Source organism: Medicago truncatula, chromosome 2 (genome assembly GCF_003473485.1).
Source record: "Medicago truncatula cultivar Jemalong A17 chromosome 2, MtrunA17r5.0-ANR, whole genome shotgun sequence".
Taxonomy (NCBI): Eukaryota; Viridiplantae; Streptophyta; class Magnoliopsida; order Fabales; family Fabaceae; genus Medicago; species Medicago truncatula.
The window spans coordinates 49,495,380-49,516,152 of NC_053043.1; the positions used below are offsets into that span (position 1 = coordinate 49,495,380).

General features: G+C 31.8%; 2 protein-coding genes across 3 annotated transcripts; one reads left to right on the top strand and one right to left on the bottom strand.

Annotated features, from left to right (window-relative positions):
• Positions 1–1,138: 1,138 nt before the first annotated feature.
• LOC11432373 (MMS19 nucleotide excision repair protein homolog) lies at positions 1,139–13,314 on the top strand. 2 transcript variants are annotated; one of them, XM_003597626.4, is made up of 20 exons: positions 1,139–1,357; positions 1,446–1,508; positions 1,637–1,691; positions 2,503–2,600; positions 3,118–3,276; positions 3,606–3,665; positions 4,568–4,756; positions 5,074–5,127; positions 6,331–6,417; positions 6,552–7,245; positions 9,001–9,374; positions 9,599–9,672; positions 9,866–9,971; positions 10,112–10,986; positions 11,270–11,345; positions 11,445–11,556; positions 11,985–12,061; positions 12,446–12,526; positions 12,716–12,795; positions 12,896–13,314. In XM_003597626.4, the coding sequence occupies exons 1-20, from the start codon at positions 1,286–1,288 to the stop codon at positions 12,930–12,932; spliced, it is 3,423 nt and encodes a 1,140-aa protein (XP_003597674.1). In that variant the 5' UTR covers positions 1,139–1,285; the 3' UTR covers positions 12,933–13,314. The 2 variants fall into 2 exon arrangements, with proteins under 2 accessions (XP_003597674.1, XP_024632615.1); XM_024776847.2 differs by lacking the exons at positions 1,139–1,357; positions 1,446–1,508; positions 1,637–1,691 and having other exon boundaries at positions 3,122–3,276.
• A 989-nt stretch (positions 13,315–14,303) lies between these two features.
• LOC11420968 (histidine-containing phosphotransfer protein 4) lies at positions 14,304–15,700 on the bottom strand. The gene is made up of 5 exons (XM_003597627.3): positions 15,551–15,700; positions 15,234–15,364; positions 15,070–15,138; positions 14,846–14,917; positions 14,304–14,708 (listed from the first exon to the last, which is right to left on the bottom strand). Exons 1-5 carry the CDS (start codon positions 15,608–15,610, stop codon positions 14,588–14,590), a joined length of 453 nt encoding a protein of 150 aa, XP_003597675.1. The 5' UTR covers positions 15,611–15,700; the 3' UTR covers positions 14,304–14,587.
• Positions 15,701–20,773: the final 5,073 nt, after the last annotated feature.

Genomic DNA, 20,773 nt, shown 5'->3' on the forward strand with positions numbered 1-20,773 from the left:
ACTTTTCTTATTGCATCCAATAGCTCAGGTGTTGTATTTTTGTATTGTATCATAAAGTTGTGAAGAGTGTTCGACGCCATAAGTGTTTCCTTTCGTGTAACAGGCTCCAAAGACACCGTATCATCTTCGTCGTAATCCTCTGCATTGTTCTCAATGATAGTACCCACAATATCTTCTAAACTCTTTAAATTAATAATTATTAATTTATCGATAAATTAATAACTCTTTAAATTAATAAATTTCTCCGATCCTGACATTATTAATTTATAGAGTTTTAACAGTATATATGTTTCCCTAAAAAAAACAAATCTATATTAAAAATATAAATTCAATCCTCCAAAACCTCACCATTTAATTTCTTTTTACCATCTTTAAAATAAAAAACTCTTTACCAAACAACTAAAGAAAATATCAATTTTTCAACTATCCCTCTATTTCTACTTGAGCAAATGGTCACCGACTCTGACCACGTTGTCACAAAGGTCTCTGACTCATGATTAAATACATAGAAGTCTCTGACTGTGCGTTTATGTTATCACTTTAGTTAATCGTGTTAAGTGATGATGTGACATGTGTTTTACGATGACGCGACATATGAGGTGTCACATGAACTAAAGTGAAAGTAGAAAATGGTCACTTTGGTCCCTGAACCAAAAATCAATATCCCCAAATTGAATTTCAAATTCCTAAATGTCGTACAATTCTCTATTTTGTTCAAAATCAATATTCCATTAAACACCAACTTACTGTTAGGTCCCCTGACAACTTGTCAGAGACCTTAATGAGAGTATGTGTTCACTGTTGGACATAACTGATAATAAGTATGCATAGTCACGAACTTAACAATAAGAGATTTAAGGATTTGAGATAATAAGTTGAACAAAAGAGAGATTAGATGTCATTTAGGGATTTGAGATTCAATTTAGGGATATTGATTTTGTGTTCAGGGACCAAAATGACTATTTTCTATTTTTACTTTAGTCCTTGTGACACCTCATATGCCACGTCATCATAAAACATGTGCCACATCATCACTTTATTATTTAACGTCAAGACTAAAGTGATAATAGAAGTGGTTAACTTTTGCGACAGCTCGAGTGGAGAGTCCGGGACTAAAGACAGTTTGCTCATTTCTACTTTCTTTCCACTTATTTTTCTTTCGCATCCAAACACACATTCTCTGCACTACAATACCGAATATGCTTAAACCCTAAAACACTGCACTCTCTGTTCCCCGTAACTACAATTTCTAAAACCCTAAATTCTCTTCAATCATCATCAATCAATGGCGGAAACCACTCAATTGACTCGTCACATTGAGTCCTACGTTGACTCCTCTTCAACTCCATCTCACCAGGTTAACTCCCACCCCCAATTCAAGTTCCCAATTTTAATTTTTTTCTTCTATTTACTGTTTCTATGTTAATAATGCTTATGTATTGCAGGTTGCAAGCTTGGATGCAATCGTGTTATTGATAAAGACCAATGCTTTAACTCTAGAAGCACTTGTACGTGTTTTAAATTTTTAAGCAAAAAACATTTTTTTTCCATATACTTTAATTCATGCTTGCTTAATTTGTGTTTTTTTTTTTTTTTTTTTATTGACTTGAGTTGTTTTTCCTGTTTTGAAATTTAGGTTAGAGAGTTGGATATGTATTTGACTTCAACAGATACCCTTATTCGATCAAGAGGTATGTTTTTGTTTACTTTGCAAACTTTTTATTGTACATAAAAATCTCTGTCAGACTATGAAGCATTAACACAGACACGACACTGAGACATCGACTCGAGCAATAATTTAAGAAAATTATAAATTGAATGTAATCATGTGTGTCGGTATTGTGTCCGTGTCGGACACTGGCACATGTTATACATGCCTTCAATTAGGATTGTTGGTGCTACAGAGCTGTCAGATCATGAATAAGGACATAAGGTAGCAAAACTAAAACTGTGGTGAATCACATATGTAGGAGGGCATTTTATTAGAACCACATTACAAAAATGATACGCATTTAATTGTATTCTCTTTAGCCTGATTTGTATGCTAAGATTATGTACAAATCAACAATTTATATGTACTTGTTTGCATGTGCGCGGGTGGTCGTACTGTCTATTTATGCATACAGATAGCACACGGATACTATTCGCATGCCTATTTGTGTATGCATGGATGTATATATTATCATACTAGTTAATGTCTACTGGGTAAACTTCTTCAGGAATTCTTTTTCTGGCATTTGATTGAAGCTTGATTTGTATGCTAAAATTTTGCACAAATTAACATTTAAGAGTTATATGTACTTGTGTGCATGTGAAAGGTTACTATCTATATGGGCATACCGGGTATAGCAAATCCAGCTCATAAAAAAAAAACTACCAATAGCAATTGCATACAGATATCATTCACATGCCTATTTGTGTATGATTGTAAATTTTTATAGTATGTATTTTGTTTTAGATCATGTTCTTATTAGTGAATGTCTACTGGATAAACTTCTTCAGGAATTCTTCTTCTGGCAGAGGTGCTTACTCGTATTAACTCAATATCTCTAGACAGTAAAACTATACATAGCTTGGTTGGGTTCTTCAAGGAAAGAATGGTCAGTATTTATATTTATTTATTTTGCTACATGCTTACTTTTTTAAGTTATTTTTTTTGGAGAGTTTTAATTTTTTTATTCTAGTTTGTTTTTTATGATGGATTTCTGATTCCTTCTCTTTATTCTCACAATTCCTTTTCTAAAATCCATGTTACAGAGATTTCATTCATGTAACTATAAGCTTTATATTTACTACAAACAAAGTACAACCCTTCCATACACATGATATACCAAGTCTGTGCGCTGTGATACTCAATCCTAAATCTATCCTATTTATCATTTTGAACGAAAAAAACTCAATCTCTGTTGCATTACATGAAGTCTGAAAGTTTTCTTAATTGTCCAAAGTTTTGATATTTTATGAAATTCTTGTGCTTGAACCTTTAGCATTGCTGATTAAACTGGATTGTGGATTGTTGTTCATTTTGAGTTCACCAAGTTTTGTGATTGATGATTTGTAACCACTTTGATGATGCATAATTTTCCGATGATATTTTCTAATATTATTTATAATCAGGCAGATTGGAAAGCAGTACGAGGTGCGCTCGTTGGTTGCTTGGCACTGATAAGGAGGAAAAGTGTTGTGGGTATGGTAACGGGCAGTGATGCCAAATCCATTACTCAATCTTTTCTACAACACTTGCAGGTTCAATCTTTAGGACTGTATGACAGGAAGGTAAATTATTTTTGTTGCCAAAAGGCAATAAAATTTTATGCTTTTGCTGTAAGGTAGAATTGTCTCATTTTGAAAAGGCATTATGGAAAAGACTTTCATTCAAAGTAAAAATGAACTCTTGAAATTATTATATATTGGCTTAATTTTCTTAGTTAATCAGTCTGATAGTTGAAATAACAAATGTTAGTTGTTATCTGTTATTTTTCTTAGTGGGGGGAGTTGAACACATGATGCAGTTATTATGTAGTTGTTCTCTCCCCACCTCTAACTTCATGTAAGCTATATTCACTAAACATCTTACCTTTAATTTCTCTGTTTTAATACTGCAGCTATGCTTTGAACTGCTTGATTACCTGCTAGAACATCATGTCGATTCAATCGCCTCATTGGTAATCCTTACTTCCCTAAACTTCTATACACCAATGAATAAAGTAAAACGAAAATAAATTTCCTGAATATACTATTATTATGGCCGATGATATGAATGTTTTGTTTAACATATAAACACCATTCCCTTTTCCCTCAGGCTTCCACTTCCCTGTTTATACAATTTATTACCAATCAGTTTCTTAGTATGGCTTTTTACTGAAGGCAACATAGTTATGATTATGAAGCAACTATAGGCTGGACTGGGTATAGTATAGCCCGTTGATTAGTGCCGTGGCATCTCATAGTTTGTTGCATGAATATTTAACTATTATATTACCATGTACGTTGTCTATGTTGAGTAAAATATCTTATCCTCTTCTTCAATAATACGTTCCTTTTCTTTTCTTGGTTGTTTAACTTTAAAACAAACTAGATTATTATCAATTGGCTTCTGTGTAGCTGCACAGATCTACTTATTCCCAAAAGCAACTGATATGTTTTAAAATCCAAATCCTATAAATATTAAGAGACTTTTATGTAATATTTGAAAATAAGAACTTATCTTTCTACTTTTGCATAGAGATATCAGGATTTACTCAATCTTTTTATTTATTTTTTTTAAAATATGCAAATAAATATTTGAATATCACATAGTAATGAAGTATGAGAGCAGAGGGAAAGTGCCTCTCAAAAAAAAAAAAAAAAACGAGCAGAGGGGAAAGTTATCCAACTAAATAGAACAAAAATATAATGGTAAATGTATGACTTACAATCTGCAATCTCAAAGGCGTGTTTTATGAAGCCGGTTTGTAATCATACTTATTTGTTTCAAGTTTACTGCTTATGGCTCTCCGAGACACCGGTAGGCTCATTTATTTTTTTTGGAAATCTTATAACACGTTTGTTCTTGACTCTCTTGTAGGAGGAGGACCTTATTTTTGGAATTTGTGAAGCCATAGATGCAGAGAAAGATCCAGAATGTTTAATGCTTGCTTTTCATATTGTCGAGTCTTTGGCACGATTATATCCTGATCCATCTGGTCTACTTGCAAGCTTTGCTAGAGATGTTTTTGATCTTTTAGAACCTTACTTTCCCATTCACTTTACACATGTAAGCTCAATGTTTCACATATATTTCTCCATTGAACATCTTCCGTTTACAAATTCTGATTGCTATACATCAGTTAGCCAATGACCATATATGATCCACACACTAACAATCTGATTTGTATGAATGCATATTATCTCCCTGTTTTCCACCTATGTGGCTATGCCATTTTATATTGAGTACTGATGCTGGAAGACTGTGAAATATGGAGATTTTCTCTGAAAATATTCTCACTGTTATTTGTTTGCAATCTTTGTTTCTTTACCTGAAAATATCCATTTTCACTCGTTATTTATTTGCAATCTTTGTTTCTTTACCAGCAAACCAGTGGGGATACTCACGTGCAACGAGATGACCTATCAAGGACTCTGATGGTACGTGGAACTTTTGTCCAGATTTTGTGGTGCTTAAGTTGTTGTACTTTCTTATAATTAGTCATTCAGGCATTGATGAGAACCTCTTAATTCGTTGTCTGAAATTATGGTGCTTAAGTCCTTGTCTGAAATTTAAACGATGTTATTCAATTTTCATTCCGACTGTTAATTTTGAACCATGTTACAGTCGTTGTACTTTCTTCAGTCATTAATGATTAGAGCAGAACAGTCAGGATATAAAGTAGAAGGTTAGAGCAGAACAGTTTTATGGTTTCTTTGCTCTTCATTTCTTTTTGAACATAGACAGTAGTTGGCTGAAAACCTCACAAAGTTCTGAAGATAGAAAGAAATTGCTGGCATTCAAGTTGAATATTTATTTTTAAGAGATTTTCTATTGGTTACCAACATCCACATACAGTTATGTTGCTTTCTTTAGGATAGATTTTATTATCCTGATCTTTGTTCTGTCTTCACATTCGAAGTGCTTTTCCCTGATGGAACTTCATGTCTTGGATTGCATTTTCTGTGTTTTGGTGGAATATAGAGGGGGAGAACCATGCAATACTGAGTAGCATTCAATGTTATGTTTACCCAGATTTTTTGTATGTAAAAGTTATATATAGTGTAAGTTAGCATCTGCACACTTGTTCATATGGTGTAGCGAGTACTCCGGATAATTTCAAATATCAGTAGCCATGAGTGTTTCTTTTATTGAAAGGTACATTGATTTAGAAGCAACTGTACACGCAATAATTAGTCAGCTTTTGAGCATATATCATCTTAAACTTGTCAACTGCTTTTAACTTTATTGCCCTGGATTAGCTTTTGCGTTCATTAGTGGCCTTCTGCACCACCTAGATTTAGGAGTGACATATATATTAGATAGATTTGCTTGGGTTGAAAATTTTTGTTGCATATTGTTGTCTTTTTTAGGTTGATCCATTCTCCTCATATTCTGCTTCCTTTACCTAATAAAGGAAGCAAAATACAAATATACATGTTTGTGTTATATTTGTGTGTATAGGATTCATTTCATGTTGTAAAGGCTTACTATCCTCCGTAAAGGGAAGAGCATGTTTCATCTTTCTCAAATGCAATTGTAATCTGATATGATATTGTATATTTTACATATAAAAATCGTGAGTATATGTTATTCAAGTTCTATTTTTTAATATGAAATCTAAATATTTTAATTTTCTGCAGTCTGCATTCGCTTCTACACCCGTTTTTGAGCCATTTGTCATTCCTCTCCTTCTTCAGAAACTTTCTTCTTCACTACATTCAGCAAAGGTTGGTGTTTCTTTAATATGATTATATATTTCTTTCTAAATATCTGTGTAATCACCATCATACCTTTTTTTTTTTTTAAAAAAAAAAACTTAACCATTTATAGTTTCCCGTGTGTTGGTTTTCTATGCATTCAGATTGATTCCTTACAATATCTTAGAGTGTGCTCCTCCAAGTATGGAGCAGAGAGAATCGCAAAATATACTGGGGCTATTTGGTCTTCATTAAAAGACACTTTATATACTTATTTGGGGGAGCCAGATTTCTCTTTTACTCTAGCACCCACAGATGGTATCAATTTTCCAAAGAGCGAAGTTGTAGTTGAAGCTCTCTCCCTCCTTCAGCAGCTTATTGTGCAAAATAGTAGTCAGTTAGTTAGCTTGATAATTGATGATGAGGATGTCAACTTCATTACCAACAGCATTGCATCTTATGAGATGTACGACACTATTTCTGTGCAAGAAAAGAAGAAACTACATGCTATTGGTCGCATTTTATATATTTCTGCCAAGACTTCCATTCCTTCCTGCAATGCTGTGTTTCAAAGTCTTTTCTTAAGAATGATGGATAAATTGGGATTTTCTGCTAGCAACATTGATGGCTTGCAAAATGGTGGTATTTTGGCCTCACAAAGTGTTAACTTCGGATTCCTTTATCTCTGTATAGAACTACTCTCAGGATGCAGGGAATTGGTTATTTTGTCTGACGAAAAGCGTGAGACATATTGCACCATACTTCATAGTTCCTCAGCTGTCTTATTCAATGCCTTTGGTTCAGTCTTAGCTGTAACTGCTGACAGATGCCCCTCTCATCCTGATATATACATTGGAGGTGATTGCTCTTTTTTTATTTAGTTTAACATTTTCATCTACAAGAATTTTAATTGTATTTTGTTAGGTGTTCTCCTCTTCAATAGCTGTATCATGAACTCATGAGTCACGACAGAGTTTTAGATTTTCCTGAGGTTGTCAAGGAGAAGACTCTAATATACTGAGTCATGTATTGGAAAAGGGACTTTTGCAAAACACACCAAAAGAATCCTAGGGTATATTTGGTTTGAGCAAAAATTTTATTTTCAAGTTTTCCCCTTTAATTACAAAACTGCCACCTTATTTGCTCTCTATTTCTTGTTTTGAATGATTTGTTCTTGAAATGATGAAAACAAGGCGACAATTTTGTAAGTAAAAGTTAAAACATGTAATGCAAATATTTTTTTTTCCTCAAATCAATCAGGCGTTCGGATTCTTTTGGCGTGTTTTCGTATAATTCCTTTTTTTCAATCCAAGCTCTCAAATACTTGTGGTGAGACCGAGATTTCTTGTCACTAGTTTAATTGGTGTATACTGTTGACATACTGCAGTCAGAACGAATAAGTTACAATTAGATTGTATTGATAATACTTTAGAAATCTTTGTAATTTTGATGCCAAATTGTTACTTTGGTTTAAGAGTATATAGTCATTGCTGGTTCCAGAGGGAACCACCAAATTAGAACTATCTTATACATTTCTGCAGTCGCTAATTTTTTAATGATACTACAAGTGTGTTTGATGCACACCAAGACACATACTATGAGTCACATCACAAATTATATCATGTATATTGTTTGGTGGTCAATACACGACACACAAGCAAAAATAATGTGGGTCTTTTGCAATAGCCTTTTGAGGGAGGGAGACAGGGGGACTGGGGGAGGGAGGAAAGAGATAGAGACGGGGAGCATACTTGTTGAGTAAAAAGAAAATTAGTATTTTTATCTCGTAGTGTTGATTTTGAGACAAATAGTCTCCCCATGGTTTGTTGAGTGACAAAATTTAGAATTTGTCCCGTATCTCATTTATAGGATCATTTTGCCTATGATCTTAAACATCAAACATTTAACGAATGTTCTTATCCTTTCTAGCATCTCATTTTTTAATAAGGGTTTTTCTATCATGTGCAAATTTGCACATGTTAAGAAGTTCAAAAAGGTATGTTTGCATTGGAACTTGTGCATTTAATATAAAAAATGTACTCCCTCCGTTTCAAAATGAGTGTCGCTTTAGCCAATTGCACACAGATTAAGAAATTGAATAAAGTAGTCAAATGTCATAACAATTTTACTAAAATAACCTTACTTTATAAGAAAAATACAAACTTAAAGTTGTATTGAAAATTATGTGAGAGAAAAGTTTGAGTATTTATTGAGGGTAAAGTTGGAAGAAAAAAATTAAAGTTGCATTGAAAATGTAAAGCGACATTCATTTTGAAACAAATTTTTTTGGCTAAAATGACACTCATTTTGAAACGGAGGGAGTATCTTTTTAATAAATAATTGTTGATTTTCAATAAAAAATTTCTACTTTTAGTTGCTTTAAGATGTGCAATATTGCACATATTAGACAAACCCTTTTAATAAAATTTCTACTACTACTACTACTACTACTACTACTACTACTACTATTACTATTACTATTACTATTACTATTATTACTATTATTATTTTTATTATTATTATTATTGTTGTTGTTGTTATTATTATTATTATTATTATTATTATTATTATTATAGTGCTGATTTCTGTTTTGGTTTTGGTGCTGATATACAGTGAAGGGCTTGCAGATTCTAGCAATGTTTCATTTAGATGTTTTTCCAATACCAAAATCAACATTTGAGAATATTTTGAAGAAATTCATGTCAATTATCATAGAGGATTTTGGCCAAACAGTACTATGGAATGCCACATTGAAAGCATTATTTCATATTGGCTCATTTGTTCAAAAATTCAGCGAGTCTGAAAAAGCTATGAGCTACAGGAGTTTTGTTGTAGACAAAATTATGGAAATGCTGTCTCTGGATGATATTGCTCTGCCTTTTTCACTCAAAGTAGAAGCATTATATGATATTGGCATGACCGGTATGAAAAATATGCTGACAATTCTTCAAGCGATGGAAGGAGCTATATTTACCAATTTATCCGAGGTCTGTGTATGTTTATATAACAACTTCATCATCTTATCTGTCGTTCAAGGCATCATCTCACTTTTAGAAAGTAGTTGGGCTTATTTTGTCACTGCCTGCCTTTTATTTTTACTATAACATTGTGAAGTCGACCCCACTTAGTGGGATAAGGCTTGGTTGGTGAATAATGTTGTGTTTTTACTTATTTGGATATTATTTTAACTTTCTGGTTTTTGTTTATCTAGGTCCATAGCAATTTAACATCTCATGAAACTGCTGTTCAGCTTTTGGAGTGCTATTCTTGCAAGCTACTTCCATGGTATTCAGCTTTTCAGAGCTTACATATTATTTTCACTTTATTGTGACTATATGAACTTTATAGCTGATGTTTTGGATTAGAAGTAACATATAGACTAATCGTGCTTTCAGTTAATGAACTGTTCGCAACATTATGCTATTCAAAAACTGACAATTTCTGATGTATCTGATATTTTTGAATTGAATATGGGCAGGATCCTTAAAAATGGAGGTGCAGAGGAGTTCGTGGTGCAATTTGCTGTGGATATTTGGAACCAAGCAGGAAATTGCATGGATTTTAATTCTCCATTTGAGGACAAGGTAAATCTAACAGTCACACTTAAGTATTAATCTTCCCTATTTATTTTAAGAACATTGTTAAAATCCTGTACTTATTATAAATGCAATGCAACTAAGTAGATAATCCCGGTAGTAAGTGATTTTTCCTGCTTGTTCTGCAGGGTCTACTTGATGCAATGATGAAAGCGATGAAAGTTTCTGTTGGGTGTTGCTCTGTAGAGAGTCAAAATGTTACAATTCAAAAAGCTTACAGTACACTGTCGTCACATACCAAGTTTCAGCTTAATGATGTAGGAAGATTGCCATTAACTTCTGGAAAATATGACATTTCCCCTAGGGATGAAGGGATACTTTTATTATTTGCATCAGTAATTATTGCACTTCGCCCCAAAACACACATTCCAAATATAAGAGGGCTTCTGCATCTTTTTATAATAACCCTCCTCAAGGGTGTTGTTCCAGTTGCACAGGCTTTGGGCTCTATGCTCAACAAACTCACTTCGAAATCCAATGGAGCAGAGAAGTCTGATGAACTTACCTTGGAAGAAGCTCTTGATATTATATTCAACACAAAAATATGGTTTTCTTCTAATAATATGTTACAGATATATAATGGATCAAGTAATGGGAGCGACATTGTTCTTACTGATTTATGTCTCGGCATCACAAATGATAGATTGCTTCAAAGCAATGCCATTTGTGGGCTCTCATGGATTGGAAAAGGTTTGCTGTTGCGTGGTCATGAAAAGATTAAAGATATCACAATGATATTTACAGAGTGCTTAATATCAGACAGAAGAAAGACTTCCGTGCCTTTAGTTGAAGGCTCACTTGAAAATACTGAAAAGCAGAAATGTGATCCTCTGGCAAGGAAATGTGCCACGGAAGCTTTTCATGTTCTTATGAGTGATGCTGAAGATTGTTTGAACCGAAAATTTCATGCCACAGTACGGCCTCTATATAAGCAGAGGTTTTTCTCTTCCATGATGCCCATCTTTCTGCAATTGATCTCAAGATCTGATTCTTTGTTGTCCAGGTAGATGTAATGTGCTCTCTCAAACAAAAACTATTTTCCCTCGTAGTGGCATTTGTGAGTAGCTTTATGTGTATATATATATATATATATATATATATTATAACTTTGATTGATACCTTTTCAACTATAACTAGTCTGTGTCCGCTGTCAAGTCTCTGTACACTCAAAGAATGCAGTATTACTAAATTGACAATGAGCTGTAGCAGCTATTTTGACTTGGAGTTGTGCTATATTGTCTCCTTTCGCCTCACAAATATCTAAACTTTTATTTCTACAATTTCAGATCATTATTGTTACGAGCCTTTGCACATGTCATGTCTGACACTCCACTGATTGTTATACTGAATGAAGCTAAAAAGGTTAGTTTGAGAAATTTTGAACTATCAGTAATTACTTGTCTCAATTATCTGACTATTAATTTTGTTTTTCTATTAAAAGTTCACTTGTAAAATTTGCAGCTCATACCAGTTCTTCTGGATTGCTTGTTTATGTTGACAGAAGATATCCAAGATAAAGATATCTTGTATGGTCTGTTGCTAGTTTTATCTGGGATGTTGACAGAGAAAAATGGTAATTGCGATGGCTGTAGTATTTAACTTACCTGTTTTTTAAGGTTGTAGTTTGCTGTGAATTTGACGTTGTCGCACTGCGATTCTACTTATTTTTCTTCTTAGTTTCTTCTTATTATTTCCTTGTGTGAAGAAACTGAGCCCCACTAGAAGGATCAGTTTCAATGTTAGTACGGATTTTCACAATCATTTGTCATTGCATCTGTTGCTAGATTATTATGGTGCAATTTTTTGTTATTTGCAAATACTAGTGTGTGTTCCTTGCTGGCAACACTTGATACTTTATGTAGGTTCTACTTGTGTTTCAACAAAGTATTAGCATGCTAGTCATAATTGTGTCGGGATGAAGATGATGACAATCATGTAACTTTTGGCAAGAAAGAATGACATGTAAATGTTGTCTTACGTAAACCATGTTCATGCATGCAGGACAAGAAGCAGTCATCGAGAATGCACATATTATCATCAATGGTCTAATTAAGCTTGTCGACTACCCTCATAAGACGGTATCAGACTTCCTTGTGTAATTTATTTACTGCTAAAACATGCTGACTTTAGTTGTATTATAAAGGAACTTCATTGCCTAACATTTTGGCAGTTTGAATAATCTAGACATATTTGCTGTTCTGAGCTACATTAGGGCCAGAAAAACATGGCTGAACTCCTGGTTATTTTTGGCAGTAACTTAGTACAAAATCTTGTCTCAGTTAAAAAACAAGCTGCTTCAAAAGAGCTTAGGTTTCTCAAACTTATTCAGTGATGATTTTGTGCTCAAGAATTCCTGCCAAAACCTTTACATCCATCATAACTTTGTTGCAATCTTAATTGTTTAAAGCAATCAAAATTAATAATGATATTGATGGTGGATTTCTTTTTCTCCCCCTGTGCAGCTTGTTCGGGAGACAGCTATTCAATGTCTTGTTGCATTGTCTGAGCTTCCTCATGTGCGTATCTATCCGTTGAGAACACAGGTTTGTCAAGCTTTTAGTTGCATTCGTTCAAATACTTGATTCGTTGATTTCCAATATGTGTTGATTGCTCAATGCTATGAATAAACAGTTTCATAATTTTGCATATTGTTAACCTTTGTATTTTCATTTTTGGAAACATTTGAGTGCCTATTTTTTTATTCTTAATGCTATTCACTCTGATTATATTAGGTTCTGCAAGCAATATTTAAGTGTCTTGATGATACAAAGAGATCTGTTCGAAATGAAGCTGTCAAATGCCGGCAAGCATGGTCAGTACTTCAGAATTTCCAGGAACCTTTATTTTTCTATCTGTTGCAGTGAACTGTTATGTTTGCTTCTTTTACTCATATTTGCACGACTATCTGACAGGGCATCGATTGCCTCATCTAGGAGTCTTCGTTTCTGAAGTTTAACACCAGCTACCCGGTTCCAAGCTATTGGAAAAGATTCTGAGCGTTGTTTTCACCCAAAGAAATTTTTCAAAAATTTTGCACTGGTCGAGTCGATTATTGATAATATTGCTTGTAAATATCTAAGGTTGTAACTCTTATTGGTTTGTATTTATAGCAATTAGTTGAGTCGATTATACATGATTCTAGATGTTAAGTTAAAGTCCATTGAAACAATTGACCATTCATAACTATGAAGATCAAGTGTTGAGATTAATGTAACTGTCTGTTGAAACAATTTGTATGACTGAGGTGGATGAAAGCGTGGAAATGAGTGAAAATATAGAGATAAATGTGCTGCTTTACATACTTATAATTGAATCATGTTTGATCATCGCCCGTTTAAATGTAAATTACCTTTTCTCGTGACAAACAAAATTGTGCTCATTTAAATTTGAAGTTATTATGCTATAAAGTTGTGTTCAGTTTGAAAACAAAGTTGGTCAGAATAATGTTACAAGGGATAATTTATAAACAAAATCATTTTGCGGTTAGTAAAACATTTTTAAATTTTTGCTACAGACACCCAAATGATACTCGCCAACCGATGAATACGAGACTTTAGTCATTTTCATCATATATTGACAGCTACATGACGAAAGTTTAGATAAATAAAATAGTAGTTAACTATGGAATAAGTTGCAATTAATTGTGTTTCATCATAACATGTATGCCGAAAATTTCTTGAGATTTTGAGGATGAAACATAGCTTTTCATGATTGAAATGTATGACGGTCTATGTCTCTTACCAAAAGTATTTATCAGTAATGAATATCCCACAAAAATATCATTCAATTCTAGTTAGAGGAAATTAACTGCTATCAAATAACAGAATTCACTTTATAAGGACAAGCTACAAAACATACTTATCGTTAACATTCTCCTATATAAAAAAAAATCTAAAAACCATTTAAAATATCAAGTTTTTTTGTTTGTTTTTGAAACAGACTTTATCAAGTTTTTTTGAAAAAAGACTTTATCAAGTTGTTTATAGTTTTTCTCCAAAGATAATATTTTTTAGGGTTCATTATGACAAACATACAAAATAGCTTATTCTTTTCTTAAAAAGTGTGGCCATCACAGAGTTTGAAAATTGGTATAAAAGTTTTAATTTCTGGACTGTATCACATGATGCGGCTGCAATATTATTGCTGTAGTAGTGTCTGCAACGACATCAACCCGCAATTGTGCTATGATTATAAATCACAACAAAACACTTATCGCAACACCACAACATAGTGGAAACAAACAACACCTACATTAGACCGCAACAGACAATATATTACCCAAGTTTTTATAGCTGGGACAATAAGAGAGAGTCACAATGATGGTATTTGTAACAAGGTGTAACATAATTTCCTTTATAGTGATGATAGTACAAACTATAATGCTTCATAGCAGGATTCCTATAGCCCTTTTTGATTAAAAAGAACATAGGATAGACCTGATATATATTTGGCAGCACAATGCTCTCAAACAGGCCATATTGCCTTTCCAATTCTAGTGGTGAATACTTAACATTTTTCTTTTTTCCTTCGTAGTTACAAAAATCACCAATTACATTTTGCATGCCTTCATTAAATGCATATATATATATATTTTTCTAAGGTCTTTACTTAGGGCGACATGCTCTATCCATTGGCCCAGCTTGCCTAGCCAATTGAAAATAAGTTTCAAGTCTCTTTCTCAATGCTACATATTCTTTCTTCATTTGTTGAAAGCTCTTCCTGCATCTGCATTTTCACACAAAAACACCAACAATTCTATTAATCCTCAAGATACATAGAAAAATATATATTAAAAGAAGAATAATATTCCTTGATGAAATGACAGTGTACTAATAACATAGATTTAATGCAAGCTAAATTACCCTTCTGCATTTCCTGTCCTGCAATATTCCCTAATTAGAGTTGATTCTGCTTTCACCTTTTTGGCCCCAATGCTGCAAACCATAATAAAACAAAAATATATTAAAATATGTAAAGCAACATATATAGTGTGCACCTGATGAATTATAATATATAATAATTTACTCAATCCTAATTACTGTTATTATTATTATTATTATTTTTTGACTATTGACTGACTATATACCTTGAGCTGCTTCCTTTAAACTGGTGCATGATTGTGTCCAGCTTGTTGAAATCCAGTGGACTCCTCTCCCTATCATAAGCACAAAAATGACACCAAATTAATTTTTAAATATTAATGTATAGAAAACACAAAATATAATGAAATTAATATAATTATTAACTTACAGTGTTTGTTCCAAGCTAGAGATAAGCCTAGATGAATCACGGTAGTAAAGAGTGACAATTTCCTCAACAAAATTAGGATTAGCATCATCTTGCAATTCTTCAAGTTGAATAAACTGTTCATCAAGATGTCCCTGCATATGGCCAAAAGTATTTGATTAGTTAGATAGCCATCAATGAAGAATATAATGTCGAGTAACATACATAAATAACCAACAATAATGTTTGAAAAGACAATGTGATCCCAAGATGTAACATGTTGTATTCTAATGATTGGCAATGAAAAAAGAAAGTTATAAGGTGAAAATTAAGGAACCTACTTGATCAAAGAGGGACTGTTTCATTGCAGCAAGTTGTCTGCGAGAATTGTTTCTGTCCATGATTGATGATTAGAAGAAGAAGCTGAAGGGACACAGAAAGAACATAGGAAACAAATGAACAATGTAATTGTAGTTGGAATTGGAATGCATGATTTTTGAAGCTGGGGTGGGAGGGTTTTTATAGCACCCAAAAGATGTCCTGTCCTATGCTTATTATTTATGCTGTATATGTGCAGAGAATCTAGTGATTGTGACTCAATCATGTAAAATGGATCACTTCATATGGTACTAATAGTAGGGGAGTGAAACCATGAATTGTAAATTAATAACATCCTTAATTTATTCATAAAATTTACAGATTTTTTTATTAATTAAAAAATATTAACAAGATTCAAATTCCACATATGTCAAATCCTAAGTAAAGAAGTTTCACCTGCTAAACTTTTATTAAAACACTAATTTGATTTGTAGTATACCCACATATGGTCGTGGAGATTAATATATCAAGATTATTGAGATTTTTTTAAGAGGTTGACATCATTCAACATATATGATAAATAAACATCAATAAAAAATTGAACCTTCAACCAAAAGTATGCATCATTTTTTTTTTTTTAAAGAGAAAAGTATACGTCTCTTGTGTCAAGATTGATATTTTATTATAGAAAGGAATTTAGTGTCACATTCAAACAAAAAGTCTCATTCCACCTAAGTATTATGTGTAAATATATAACCATGTGCAATCAATTAAACAGGGGAAAAAGGTTTAATACTTTAATTAACACCATTAGCCGTGGACACAGTACTTGTACGGATCATTGGGGACATCCTTTGAGCTTCCTGCTTCTTGTATGTAAAGAAGATGAATGACTTCTTTCAAATCAAACATTTTTTTGGCATCTTTTAGCATTTAAAATGACAAATACATTTGCTAACCAAAAAGATGACCACTACATTAATAATTTGTGAATATTGGATAAAATATTATTTTCAGATTGGTTTTTATTTTAATTTATTTTTTGATAAAAAAATTGGTTTTTACTTTAAGATAATGTCAAATCTTCGTTTAAACCATTTCTTAATATACTTGGAAAAATTTAGCTGTAAAATATTGGAATACAAGAGAAATACTAAGGCAGCCTTACTTCAGTGTTTTTTATACCTATAAATCGTCAAATTTAGTTTTCTTTTGACCTGCAAAGATGAAACTTAGTTTTTTTTTTTTTTTTTTTGACAAAAACAAAACGATATTTATACATTTAAATCGATATACGCTAAAAACGTAAAGGGTGAATCTGGAACAAACTAACAACACCCAAGTTAATAGCATAAAACGGCAAAATGCGTACAAATAATATGATAAAACCTAAGTCACTGAAATTCACATGCTTCCGGATCTTCAAACGTTGACGCCCAAATCATTGGTTGAATTCGTAGTTGGCTAATGCCGATCTTTCAATATGAAATAAACGAACACCGCGACAAGACGCGAAATCAAACGCCACACAAGACGACGAACAACACAACGCCACACTTAGACGACGAAATCACGAAAAAACACAAAAGAAAAAACTTGATATATGTGAAAACCACTTATTTAGATTGAAAGAAAAGGGAAAAAGATGTAGAGAGGTGATTCTAGGTCAAAAAATGACCTAAAACCACCCCTTCTCGATGAACGAAGAAAAAAGAAAGTTTAAAGAGAAGTTGGAGTTTCTCTCACTAGAAAACTAGGGCCGGCTATTTTTTTTATGAAATTTAGTCTTTGTTTCTATAAAAAAGTTATTTCTTTTGTACCAAAACAATTTTATTGTTATCCCTCTAAAATCTATGTTTTTGGTCTTAACCATCCGATTTATAGGAGAAAGGAGTACAAGTAATTTATCGTTAGGCTAAGAGGTACGTTAAGTCTTGTTAAAGATTGTTCTAGTCATGTTTCATATATTATATGTTTAATGGAAGGTCACATGATCTTCTCGTATGACATCCAATAATATCTATAGAATAATGTAATGACGCGTCTCCTTAGATTTTTTTAGTTCTAAAATAGATTCTATTTTTTAGATAAAAATCGTAGATTCAATTTTTTTTATCAAATAATCTAATAATTAAAAATTCACCTTTAAATAATCATTTAACATATCACTCTTTTGTAAACTCAAATATCATGTTAGGTCACAGTGCGTGACACCACTCAAATGCAAACTATATCTATCTTGTCTATAAATGAGATTAAAAAAGGTTATTGACGGCAGATGAAGATGCATGCATTAACATATTCCATCTCTGCTGCTATACGGATGCATAAAAATAAAAGTATGAATAGTTAAGTGAGAAATTCATTCCCTTTTTTATATGTAAAATGAATAAATAAAAGGAGACAAACATAACCAAATATAGCATATGCCCTGCGCTCTCTAGTCTCAACTCAAGAGATAAATTAACTTAAAGAAATTCCAAAAACATTATTATTGGGCATCTCATGAGACAATGAATTTATCCTCAAAAGGGACTCAAAACTAAAAGTAATCTTTACAATAATGTTTCCGGCGCCTGATCTTTATAATTTACACCGTAATGTTGTCATATCCAAAGAAAGAAAGAAAAAATTCTCGTCAATTTAACTCAGTTGGTATGAATTTTGTATATTATATATAGGGGTCACAGTTTAAACTCAGGACACTCCACTTCTCAACAATTAAATTGTGTGAGCTCTAACCACTAGACTACTTGATAAAGAAAAAAAAAACATTTTCAAAGGAATGGTTTTTAGTGATGCATGTCATTTCTTCTACAAACTAAAAATAAAAAAGAATTTAAATTGATAGTCTAAAGTTATTTTACACGTGCACTTAATGAATATGAAAGGATATGAGCTATTAAATTCATTGATTAATGTGAAATACATCATTAAATGCTTGTGTAAAATAACTTTAAATTGTTAATCTATGGTAATTAAACTCAATAAAACTCGGAAAAAAAAGCTCAATAAAAAAAATGAAGAATTTGATCTTTATGAAATGATAATGTAAATCATTTTACACGTACATCAAATCACACCCCGCATAGTAAAATATTTTAAAAACTAATCTAAGAAAGTAACATTATGATTGTCATTTAATTAAATGCATACCTCCCTCTGTTCTAAAATGTAAGTAAAAATGGGTCAATATAAGTTGATGTATTTGGTACAAATTTTGAACCAAATACATTAACTTTTGTTAACAAATTTTTGTTTAGATTTTGGGACTGAAGGGGTATCTAAATAAATTTTACACGGGCAATCATGTATAGAATGTTAATCTATACCTTCAATCATGATACACATCAAATCAAGTGATTAGACTCAAGTGGTTAATGAATTTCAGTAAAGACAATTTATCCGGGAGAATTCAAATTCAATTTTTAAGTAGAGCCGTTTTTAATCAAACTTTACTTACTTTCCGACTGAACATCAGATTATTAGGACCCTTCCCTAAAAACTAAAAGGTTAACACAAAATATCATGATACATATTGCATACTTGATGTGTTTTCAAGAATAAGGTTTATGTTTCATAAAAAAAGGTAATTAAGGTTTATGGCTGGAGGAACTTACTAGTAATGAAAAGTTGAGAATGTTGTTGATTCCATGAAAAGACATTTGCCATGATTAAAGTGGGATACTTAGTTGATATATTTTTCTTTTCATCAATTCTAGAACCAGAATGAATGTTGCTGTACAAACAAACACAAAATAATTGTTTTTTCCTGCGTTTTCAGACTTTTCTCATTGATATATTGTAAGATTATATTCACCTACAAATCAAACGATCGATTCCATATTAGATAATTAGAATATATATCATCATTATTACGTATGTATTCTCATTTTTTATTTTTATTTTAAATCCATCATTCTTTATTTTAAGTAAATCAAAGAATCATATTTTTCATTCATCATAACTTGAATCCATGCGTAAAATATGTTAGTCGATTGTTTGATGTTAAGAGAATCACTTCCTCCACTATAGATCATTCTCTTCTGAGTTCAAAGTATACATTTTCCTCATTTCATATGCAATAAATGTCAAGAGAATCATTACTTTCTTGAAAGATAGTTGAATTAATACACCCTTCTCTTTTATGTTAGAGTAAATTGCATTTTTCCGTCTTGATAGATGTTTTGATTACACTCATTTCTCATCTTATATTAAAATATATACTCTCTTTCATTGAGAAGTAAAAATCTTGAATAAATTATATTTTTCTCTCTTATAAGATGTTTGAATTACACACCCTCTCTTAATAATTAAATACACGTACACTTTAGTTCATTTTAACATAAACATTTTTATATTCCCTAAAAAAAAAACATAAACATTTTAATAATATATCTTAAAAAATCCATTTATTTGTAACTTAAATGTCAATGATAATCAAATTTAAATTTTGAGTAATGCTATGGATACTCTCTTTTCAACACTCTCTCTAACACTCACTTTCTTATTGGATGAAACTAGTGTATGTCCCACCACTTTAAGTGGAACCTATTATCAATGTGTGAAACCCACCTTGATTTAAACCAATAATAAAATGAGTGTTTAGGAGAGTGTTGAAAAGAGAGTGTTGCTAGCATTACTCTTAAATTTTTGATTATAAATTTAAAATTTAGAATATAAAATCCATTTTTAAACAACCATATTTTATCGGCTTTAGTAACTTTTCATATATTTTAATTTTATTGTGTTTTTTTCTTCATATTTTAATAGGATTTAAAAATACATATTAATTATATTGTGAATCAATAGTAGAGAAAAAATGCATTCTAATTTTTATTATATTAAAATAACCCATAATACTATTTTTCTTTGCATTTTGTGTGTTAGACTATTGTTGTTAAAATCACTAGACCAACCTAAGTGAGTCAATTTTGGTTTGATTTATTAAATTTATGTAATTAGTTTCTCGTTTCTTTTTTAATTCATAATAAATTGGATTTGATTTGATCTTTGTTGAGATAAATATTAATTTTAGATAAGATTTTATTAATTTTAATTTTGAAAATAAGAAAATATGAGGTATTTTTATTTTTTATTAAATAAGACATAATATTTTTGGAGGTCTATAAAGGCATATCCTGTTGGTGGCTTTACCCTTGGCCTCCCTGGGTGTACTACATCATTGCATGTGGAAATCTCTCCCTCTCTCCCTCCCCTAAATGATCTATCTAAAAAAAATCATT